General features: G+C 37.2%; 1 protein-coding gene across 1 annotated transcript; it reads left to right on the plus strand.

The window, feature by feature from the left end:
- The first annotated feature begins 908 nt into the window (after positions 1-908).
- Positions 909-8,470, plus strand: LOC112514858 (plasma membrane ATPase 1). The gene is made up of 22 exons (XM_025121486.1): positions 909-977; positions 1,088-1,206; positions 1,317-1,436; positions 1,864-1,962; positions 2,037-2,174; positions 2,269-2,403; positions 3,166-3,345; positions 3,501-3,707; positions 3,800-3,919; positions 4,009-4,128; positions 4,228-4,350; positions 4,473-4,577; positions 4,669-4,813; positions 5,062-5,226; positions 5,339-5,577; positions 5,650-5,682; positions 5,987-6,068; positions 6,155-6,315; positions 6,528-6,713; positions 6,804-6,986; positions 7,251-7,429; positions 8,056-8,470. Exons 2-22 carry the CDS (start codon positions 1,150-1,152, stop codon positions 8,150-8,152), a joined length of 2,874 nt encoding a protein of 957 aa, XP_024977254.1. The 5' UTR covers positions 909-977; positions 1,088-1,149; the 3' UTR covers positions 8,153-8,470.
- Positions 8,471-10,823: the final 2,353 nt, after the last annotated feature.

Consider the following 10,823-nt stretch of genomic DNA (forward strand, 5'->3'; position numbering starts at 1 on the left):
AATATATAATTATATATAAAATGGTATATTTTGTGGATTTTTAGGCCATTGGGACCACAATTCAAAGGTACAACTCCCAATAAATTATGTATAACTTTTTAATGCATGAATATGAAACTATGTTTAGTTTATGGGTTTTTTAGTTTCGAAATTAATAAGAATAGTTTTGACTGTCAAACGACAACGGTCACATTAAGCAACAAAATTCAGCAATTCGTTAATATTTTAAAAACCAGTAATTAAAATAATAATATTCTTTTGGAACATTTTTTGTTTGGAAGGTAAAATTTATTATATATTTTTCTTAAGCTAAATTTCTTAAAAACGAAAGAGATCGTTTACTTGCTAATTATATATATAATCGTGATTAAAGTACTAACACTTAATTATTGACTAGAATCTTTCCGTTAAACTACATGTGAAATTCAAATATAGATTTCTATTTAATTTTAGTGAATAGATTTTAAATATTTTATTAATAAAAAAGTTGTCACTTAAAAGATATAACTCTGAATAAAAATTATATTTATCAATATTGTTAAGTTTAGAGATTACAATGTTTTTATGTAATTAAAATAAAATATTATTTTTCTTTTCTTTTCTTTTAAACATTTAATTATAAGTTTCTTATTGTGAAAATAAAATAAAATAAAAGTATTTCTTTTTTAATAATAATCATTTAAAAAAAAAATCTTTTCTATTTTCTCTAATTTAAAAAAAATTCCAAGAATTTGTTTAGCAAAAATGCTATTTTTTCTATTGTTGGATTGGGAGGTTGGAGATTTGATTTATTTAATCTCGAGCGAAAAGAGCAGAAGGGGTGCCTGCTATACCACTATCTTTTAGGGTGGAGTTTCAATTATACAGAAAAAAGGGGTGTTTGTTTTTTTAGGGGACTGTAACTGTTGTTGCTAGTTACTACTGCTTCTCTTATCTCTCTCTCATCACCGGTTCCAAAGCTTGTAGATTTGGTATAGGTGGGAAGCCTCTTTCTATTTCCCAAGGCACAAATCTTGAAAAAAGATTGTGTTTTTTATGTGGGTTTCATTTTGATTTCCCTTTTTTGATAAATCTTTTATGTTAAAAGGTCTGTTCTTGATCTGCAACTAGCTTTTCTGTTTGCAACAAAGAACAGAAAAGAAAAAAGATATGGGGGAAGAGAAGCCTGAAGTTCTTGAAGCTGTTTTGAAGGAAACTGTAGATTTGGTAATGGATTTTGGATCTGTGTTTCCCATTGTATTTGTTGTATGATTATGGTTCTTTGTGGGTTTTCTTTTTTATGTTTAAATTTTGATTCTTTTGAGTAATTTTTGCAGGAAAGCATACCCATTGAGGAGGTTTTTGAGAATCTGAGATGTAGTAAAGAGGGTCTTACCAACTCTGCTGCTGAAGAAAGATTAGCCATTTTCGGGCATAATAAGCTTGAGGAGAAGAGGGTGCGAAACCTAGTTTTAAACTTGTTTTTTAATCMGATTTCGTATACGTTTTGTTTCCAAATCTTGAGTTATGACTATTAATGCCTCTTTATGCTTCTTTTTTGGTGTCTGTTTTAGCCAATCTGTGCAAATTCTTGAAGTTTATATGAAATGGGTGTATCAGGAGAGCAAAAGCTTGAAAATTTTAGCAAATTCCTGAAGTTTTAGGGTTCTTTTTTGGTGTCTGTTTAGCCACTGTGAATTCTTGATGTTTGTACGAAATGGATGTTTTCAGGAGAGAAAATTCTTGAAGTTTTTAGCAAATTCTTGAAGTTTATATGAGATGGGTGTTTTCAGGAGAGCTCTTGAAGTTTTTAGGGTTCTTTTTGGTGTCTGCTTAGCCACCAGGTGGGAATTCTTGATGTTTATATGAAATGGGTGTTTTCAGGAGAGCAAATTCTTGAAGTTTTTAGGGTTTATGTGGAATCCCTTATCATGGGTCATGGAAGCTGCTGCTATTATGGCTATTGCCCTTGCCAATGGAGGAGTAAGAATTTTCAAACAGAATCCAAATTACTTGTTTGTCCTTTCGAAAACCCTAATTGAATCGAATTTTTGCAGGGAAAGCCTCCTGATTGGCAGGACTTTGTGGGTATTATAACTTTGCTCATAATCAACTCCACCATTAGTTTTATTGAGGAGAACAACGCCGGTAATGCCGCGGCTGCTCTCATGGCCCGACTTGCCCCAAAAGCCAAGGTATTGTATCATTTATGTTGCCATAATTTCGATGATTTGAGATAGTTCGTGGGCTGAATGATTTGTTCTTGATTTATGGTTATGAATTGTAAAGATTCTACGAGATGGCCGATGGAACGAAGAAGATGCCGCCATGTTAGTGCCTGGAGATATAATTAGTATAAAACTTGGAGATATTATCCCTGCAGATGCTCGTCTGCTCGATGGCGATCCTTTAAAGATTGACCAGGTGGGCATTCTACTTGTTGTATGATTATTTTGTCGTTCACACTTTTGCAAAGTTGGGGTCTTTCACGTAAACAATTGTTCTACTCTTTGGGTTCGAGGTCAAGTTGTTTGGGTGGTTTTCCACCAAGTCGTGTACGTATAAAGCTGTCCTTGTCGATTAATTTGGGAAGGTTTTGGTTTTCTGTTATTTGTTTTTTGTTTTTTGTAAGGCCTTTTCATAGATGGAATGAGCTTGTCTTTTAATGGGGAGAGGTAGGTTTAAAAAAAACTTGCCTTTTTGCATAAAGCTCCCTCCTAAAAGGTTATTGAATAAGCCACTTTCTATATTATCAAGCCATTACCAAACAATCATGTATAACTGACGAAATAAGTATTTTTTGATTGGGAGGGGTAGGTTAGAAAAAAACTTGGCTTTCTACATAAAGCTCCCTCCTAAAAGCTTATTGAATAAGCCACTTTCTATATCATTAAGCCACTACCAAACAATCATGTATAATTGACAAAATAAGCTGCAAGTCTCATTAACATCATGCTTACAAACGGGCTGTTACATTCCACCCTCCTAGACCCTCTTTTCGAGAAAGATATACTGGGTTTGCTTGGATTGACTCCTTATACGGGATATACTGAGTTTGTTTGGTTTGGCTCCCTAAACGGATATACTGAGTTTGTCTGGTTTGGCTCCTTGGCACTGCTTTCAAGTGGGATATGCTGCCTTCGTTTCCAGAGTTTTGTATTGAACCTATCTTGTTCGGTTTTGTAGTCAGCTTTGACAGGTGAGTCCCTCCCAGTAACCAAAGGCCCTGGGGACGGTGTGTATTCTGGTTCGACTTGCAAACAAGGAGAGATTGAGGCGGTTGTGATCGCCACTGGGGTTCATACGTTCTTCGGAAAGGCTGCTCATCTTGTCGACAGCACAAACCAAGTTGGTCACTTTCAAAAGGTAAGCACTAAAAAGATGCCGGCTTTTACCTTAAAGATTTACGGGTTTTTTTTCAAGATTTACTTTCGTTTGTAATCTTGGAATTTCTGTATTTTCTTGTTTGTTTATCATTTCCTGGTTTTCAAGATTTACGAATTTGTTTGTAATGTTGTTAGGTCTTGACGGCAATCGGGAATTTCTGCATTTGTTCTATTGCCATCGGAATGGTGATAGAGATTATTGTAATGTTTCCAATTCAAGATCGTCAATATAGGCCAGGAATCGATAATCTTCTTGTGCTCCTTATCGGAGGAATCCCCATTGCGATGCCCACGGTTCTTTCTGTAACAATGGCCATCGGATCTCATCGCTTAGCTCAACAGGTTTCTTTTATTACGTTATCTTTCTTTTCTTGAACTCCTTATTTTTGGAGATACTTTTTTTTTCAATTTAGTTATGCATATGGTTACTACAGGGGGCAATTACGAAAAGAATGACCGCCATTGAAGAGATGGCAGGCATGGATGTGCTTTGCAGCGATAAAACCGGAACTTTGACTCTGAACAAGCTGACCGTAGATAAAAATCTCATCGAAGTTAGTTTGTAGATGCTTTTTTGTCTTCTTTTTACCCTTTATTTTGTCGTTACTTCTTCTTTGACTTTCGAAGTGACTTAACTTCTCAGGTGTTTGCAAAAGGAGTAGATGCAGATACAGTCGTTCTGATGTCGGCTCGAGCCTCCAGAACCGAAAACCAGGATGCTATCGATGCTGCAATAGTCGGTATGCTGGCTGATCCGAAAGAGGTAATATATTGAGGACGAAGGAGTATTTAATTTGGGCCGAAGGGAATTTTTGTTTTCTTTATTTATATCGTCGTTTTTGTTTGCTTTGTATTTTTGTAGGCTCGTGCCGATATTCAAGAGCTTCACTTTTTGCCGTTTAATCCTACCGATAAGCGCACGGCATTGACGTATTTGGATAATCAGGGTAAAATGCATAGAGTCAGCAAAGGTGCTCCTGAGCAGGTCTGTGTGTGTGTCTCTGTATCTATATATGTATCTATCTACCAGAACACAAACGATATCACGATAAAAGAATCGAACATTTGGATACCCTTTTGATTTCTATCGTTTTTATATCGATTTAGATCTTGAATCTTGCACACAACAAATCAGACATAGAACGTCGAGTTCATGCCGTCATTGATAAGTTTGCAGAGCGAGGGTTAAGGTCACTTGCTGTGGCATACCAGGTGATTAAGGATGTTTTCCATAAATAACGTTTCTTTTGCAGTTTATGATTTGTGTTTATGTTTTGATTGTTGATTTTGGTTGTCACAATAGGAAGTTCCGGAGGGACGGAAAGAGAGTCCCGGAGGACCATGGCAGTTCATCGGTCTCATGCCTCTCTTTGATCCACCACGACATGATAGTGCCGAGACAATTCGAAGGGCTTTGAATCTTGGAGTAAACGTTAAAATGATTACAGGTGCATTTTGTTTTAGTCTTGGGGTGTATTTTAGCCAAACCGAGCCTTAGCTCGCTCGTTTCGTGAACAAAAATAGGAGCCTCAGAATTGGTTTGTGGTTATCCAGCTTGAAAAACCTACGTACATTTGATGGCGGATTTTAGCCAACACAAGCCTGAGCTTGCTTGGCTCGAGGATCTCATAAAAAATTGGTAGTTTGGGGTGGATTATATCATTTTTCAATTGCTAAACGTTACGAGTTGGATTAGGGGATCAATTGGCGATTGGGAAAGAAACCGGACGACGTCTCGGAATGGGAACCAACATGTATCCTTCCTCTGCTTTGCTCGGACAAAACAAAGACGAGTCGATTGCCGCTTTACCGATTGACGAGCTCATAGAGAAAGCTGATGGTTTTGCCGGCGTTTTCCCGGGTATATTTTTCTATTTTGACTGGGATTTACTTGGTTAGTTTGGTTTGGTTTTGTGATGAAAAGGGAATCGATATAAGTTTAATGTTATATGTATCTTCACGATTTGTTTCAGAACACAAATACGAAATCGTAAAGCGTTTACAAGCTAGGAAACACATATGTGGAATGACTGGAGATGGAGTAAACGACGCTCCCGCTCTCAAAAAAGCCGATATCGGGATTGCCGTGGCTGACGCAACCGATGCAGCCCGTAGTGCCTCCGACATAGTCCTCACCGAGCCCGGACTTAGTGTCATTATCAGTGCCGTTTTGACCAGTCGGGCCATCTTCCAAAGGATGAAAAATTATACGGTAACGTCCATTTATTTCTTTTAGTTTTTTCGAATACATTTGTGGAAACTAATTGTATTTGGCTTTTTGCAGATTTATGCAGTTTCAATCACCATTCGTATTGTGGTAAGTTATTTCGTCCCATCACTGCTAGAGATGCATAAAAAAGCCCAAACCCAAATCCCGGCCTGAAAAGCCCGATCAAGCCAACTTGTTTTCAAGGCTCGGTTAATGCCCGGACCTAAAAAGCTCGACCATGCCCTCTTTCAACCGGCCCGTCCCATAAAATCCCGGGATTTTTTGGGTTTACTGAAAATGGGCCTGGAAGGGCAGCGCCCATGCTCGAAAATCCCAGGCCTTGTGCACTTCTAATTATTCAAAGTGTGTTTGTATAATCTTGATGTTTTGTGGTTATTTTGGTTCGTGTCAGCTCGGTTTTATGCTGCTGGCCTTGATATGGAGGTTCGACTTCCCGCCATTCATGGTTCTTATCATCGCAATCCTTAACGACGGTTTGTGTCTTTTTCTCGGGTTTTTACTGTATAGTTTCTGCACCATATATCGTGAAAATCTCACAAGCCATCGTGTTTGGTTTCAGGAACCATAATGACGATATCGAAGGATCGAGTGAAGCCATCTCCTCTTCCCGATAGCTGGAAACTGGCGGAGATTTTCGCTACTGGCGTCATTCTTGGTAGCTACTTGGCCATGATGACGGTTATATTTTTCTGGGCGGCGTATAAAACGGACTTCTTTCCGGTTAGTACGTTTTATACTTGCATATAATGGAACATTTTTTTTAAATGTTTTTATTCATTAGTTAAGTAATTTGGTGGCCGTTTGATGGTCGAGAAAACGAGAACCAAATAACGACATACCAAACTCCCATAGTCTTCGAATCTTCAATGTAAATTGGTTCCAACTGTTTTTGGTTTTTGTTTACCGAACTCAAATCTCTAATGCATCACCAGCGTACATTTGGCGTGCCGACCCTCGAGAAAACGGCTCATGATGACTTCCGAAAGCTCGCTTCCGCAATATATCTTCAAGTCAGCACGATCAGCCAAGCCCTCATTTTCGTGACTAGGTCTCGTAGCTGGTCGTTTGTTGAACGTCCCGGTTGGCTGCTTGTTATCGCTTTCGGTATTGCCCAATTGGTACGCTATATTTAACGACCCATCTCTCTTCCCGGAATTACAAACGTACGAGCAATAATCATAATCATTATCTTTTTCGGTTTATACCAGATTGCTACATTAATCGCGGTTTATGCCAATTGGAGCTTTGCGGCAGTCGAAGGAATCGGATGGGGATGGGCCGGTGTTATCTGGCTCTACAATATCGTCTTCTATTTCCCGCTTGATCTCATAAAGTTCTTTATCCGATACGCTCTCAGCGGACGGGCCTGGGATCTTGTCATTGAGAGGAGGGTACGTTTTACTATCCCGAAAATAAGTGTCCAATTTTTATTTATTTATACATGTTCCAAAATAAGTTTTTACTTTCATAAATAGATGGTTATAATTATAAATTTCCAGGACTCCATAATTTTTTATTAAGGGTAAAATTGTCAATTAAAATGCATGGTAATTGTATTACTAAAACTGTGATCTTTTTATTGTCGATGTTTATATTTTGATATAAAATCGGGTGAAAACGTTCTTTCTTTTTGATCGGTTTTTTCGGTTTCTCAGATTGCATTCACGAGACAAAAGGATTTTGGGAAGGAACAACGTGAGCTCCAATGGGCTCATGCACAACGAACCCTTCATGGGCTTGAAGTTCCCGACACCAAAATGTTTGTCGACCGCACCAACGTCACCGAGCTCAACCAAATGGCCGAGGAAGCCAAACGGAGAGCCGAAATCGCAAGGTATGTTTTGCCAAATCCTTTGTACATTATTCATCAACAGTTCTTTGTTATATTGTTGTTTGTTAGCAGCTTAACGAGCTTAACAAGACTCGCAACTTATTCGGTCATCTATGCATGACTGTTTGGTAGTGGCTTAATGATATAGAAAGTGACTTATTCAGTAAGCTTCTAGGGGGAATTCTATGCAGAAAGCCAAGTTTTTTCCAAACCTGCCCCTCGAAGTTAAAAAACACGATCCTTCTGTCTATGAAAAAACCCTTCCAAGAAAAATTAATCCACACAAACAGCTTTATCCATACAAAACTTAATGGAAAACCAACCAAACAAGTACACAATTTCACAAACTGGGAGTCTTTCATGGAAACAACAGCTCTACATTTTGTGTAGAAGTCAAGTCTGCATGTATTGTACCCACTTCTTTATAGGACATGCATTTGTTTGATCTTATAAACTTAAGTCCTATAAAGCAGTCTATTAGGACATTTAGACATATTTTATGTGTTATAAAGTCAATTTTGTTGTAGTGTACTTTGATTATGGTGTAAAATCTTGGTTCGATTCTTTTTTTGTTTCCCGTTTTTGCCTTTCTTTTTATTTTTTTGATTGGTGTTCGGGCTCTTTGTTAGGTTGAGAGAATTGCACACGTTGAAGGGTCATGTTGAATCGGTGGTTAGACTTAAAGGTCTGGACATAGAAACGATCCAGCAAGCGTACACCGTCTGAGACAGAGGTACACATCTAATATCACAATGTACAAGAACCATGAGGATCGAGACACGATCGGCGTTAGTTTTCGAGTTACCTTTGAAACAGTCGTTTTTTCCTGCGGTTATTTTTTTTTATTTTTTTTCCGTCTTGGCTCGTGATCCCGTACACTTGTGAACTGGGAAAAAGAGAACCTTTTATGCTGTAATTCGTTGTGCATATGAAGAAAGGCTTTTGGCTTCGTGGTTTTCGGGCTTTCTGCGCCTTCGGGTGCTGTTCGGATTTGTACGTTTGTCACTTGCGATCTCCGAAATATTTCAATCATCTATTACAACTTTTCTATTCCCTCCATGTTTCCTCAATAAGACGTCCACTCTCTCTCTCTCTCTCTCGCATAATTTAAAGAGTTCAAATAAAAAAGTTAAATATCGTGAGAAGGTAGAAAAAGGAAAACTAGTATGTTCAAGGCTCGGACTTCTCAGCCCTGGTCTTCCAAACCCATTTCAGTGAGCCGGGTTTTTTGGGCTTATCTAGGCTGGGCTTTTTGGCCAGGGCTTAGGCCGAGGCTTGCACAAAAAATATCGGCCTTATCAGGCTTTGAGGCTTGCACAAAAAATATCGGCCTTATCAGGCTTTGAGGCTTGCTTGGGCGGTTGGACCCGACTTATTGGGCTTGGGCTTTATTGGGTCGGTTTGGCCAAGCTTAGGTTCTTTTGTACATCTGATCTCTATATGAACCTACATGATTAATAATAATATGTAACGTTGATTCACATATGGATATTGAATTACATTTTTTCCCCAATGATTATATATTTAACCTGACCTCATATATATATATATATATGTGGTGAGAAGGAAAGTTATGGTAAGAAACGATCTCCACTCTGTCAATCCTAATTAACTTTAATGAGGTGTACCGAGATGAACCGAATATATTCCCTTCTAAAACGCAATTCATGGGTGGTATGAGATTAAAAGTGATCAAAAGTTCAGATATTTTTTTACGATTCTCACCATAACTTTCTTTCTCACATCCTTCACCTATGTGTGTGTGTGTGTGTGTGTGTATAGGTGAAGAATCGTGTGAAAATGAGAGTTAAGATGAGAAGTTTTAACATGAGATCTGGACCTTTAATCACCTTTAATCTCAAGCACATCAATGAATGACGCTTGATATGGGGATTGACTTGGAACATCTCATTTTAATGTGCATTTAAGGGTGAAGATCCATTTTTATGCTTCTCACCTTAACTCTTATTTTACCGGAATCCAACCCTATATATATATATATATATATATATATATATATATATATATATATATATACACACACGCACCCCTACAATTATAGAAGTCAGTGGTGGACCTATGAACACCCTTAAGCTAACATGTGCCATTGTTGGATTCATTCATTTTAATGGAGAAAAAGAGTTGGGTTCTTAAAAGATGTAATCATAATGTTTCATTATGTGTCCCTATATATGTTAAAAACTAAGGTGGCGTTTGTTTTTTAAGAGGTGCTTAAGTCTGAAGTCTGAATTCACTTCTGAATTTTAAGAGGTGGTGCTAAAGTTTGAAATCTGAATCAGTCAGACTGTTTGTTTTTACGTCTGAAATCTGAATCATTGAAATCTAGGCTTTCTTTGCAAGCATTGGAAGCTCTAAAAGCAATTAAGAGGTTTTAAGTGAAAATGTTACCTCTAAATAATTCAGACATAATCAGAGCTTTTAAGCTCTTAATTGAAAAAAAAAACAAACACACTTAATACCCTAAGGTCTGACCGATTCAGACATAAGAGGGTATTAAGTGCTTTTTAGGTAAAAACAAACAGGGTCTAAGTTTACAACAAGAGTTTGCAATAGTTAAGTTATTCTAAGGTGTCTGGTTTTCAAGTTTCTCTCTCAGAGGATGCAGGTTCAAACCCAAATTATCACAAACTTTATATTTTTGTCTTTTAATTTTTGATTTTTATAGCTTTTGGTTTAATTCTTTTTGGAGGAAAGTCGTTGTACAATGGATTAACATGCAACCTTTGCTTTTAAACGCAACAACCTAATCAAAAAATATATTATGATTTTGTAAAAAATATCTCTGACTTTTATTCGTGTGGTAAAACTGTGCCATCAATTTTTTTATCCAATTTTTTTATATAACAGTCTAGTTACATTTATATAACCATCCTCTATAGTTACGCATTGGCTGTATAACTTAACACATGTTGAAGATTACTGATACATCAGATCCATAGTTACGTATTGGCCAATGACCAAAATGTCATTGGCCCCAAGGTATGCATGTTACTGATAGATTAGATCCATTTTAAAGGTCTAAGGTTCGCTCCTCGGAATGTGAGTAGTGTCGTATATCAATATTATATTTTTCAAAAAAACATTTGATGACATGATACCCCTTTAAAAACATTTCATGCCTCAGAATGTGAGTACTGTCATTGTATATCATTTCTGCGTAATCAAATGTTATAAGATGAACAAGTTACAGTTAAAAAGGGGGGAAAATAGGCAATTTCAAATCAAAATTACATTAAATATAAAGGAAAATTGCACCAAAATGGAACCAACGTTCACCTGATTTCTATTTTGGGGAACCAACTTTCAAAATCGTCATTTTGGGGAACCAACTTTCACCTGATTCCTATTTTGGGGAACCAACTTTCAAAATCGTCAT

Source organism: Cynara cardunculus (genome assembly GCF_001531365.2).
Source record: "Cynara cardunculus var. scolymus isolate 2C chromosome LG 6, CcrdV1, whole genome shotgun sequence".
NCBI classification, from domain to species: domain Eukaryota; kingdom Viridiplantae; phylum Streptophyta; class Magnoliopsida; order Asterales; family Asteraceae; genus Cynara; species Cynara cardunculus.

Bases quoted from the DNA above. Each gene is read 5' to 3' on its own strand.
- LOC112514858 (XM_025121486.1), top strand. From the start codon at position 1,150: ATGGGGGAAGAGAAGCCTGAAGTTCTTGAAGCTGTTTTGAAGGAAACT. The intron at 3,920-4,008 runs GTTAGTTTGTAG...TTAACTTCTCAG, and splicing joins TAGATAAAAATCTCATCGAA to GTGTTTGCAAAAGGAGTAGA. The intron at 4,578-4,668 runs GTGATTAAGGAT...TTGTCACAATAG, and splicing joins CACTTGCTGTGGCATACCAG to GAAGTTCCGGAGGGACGGAA.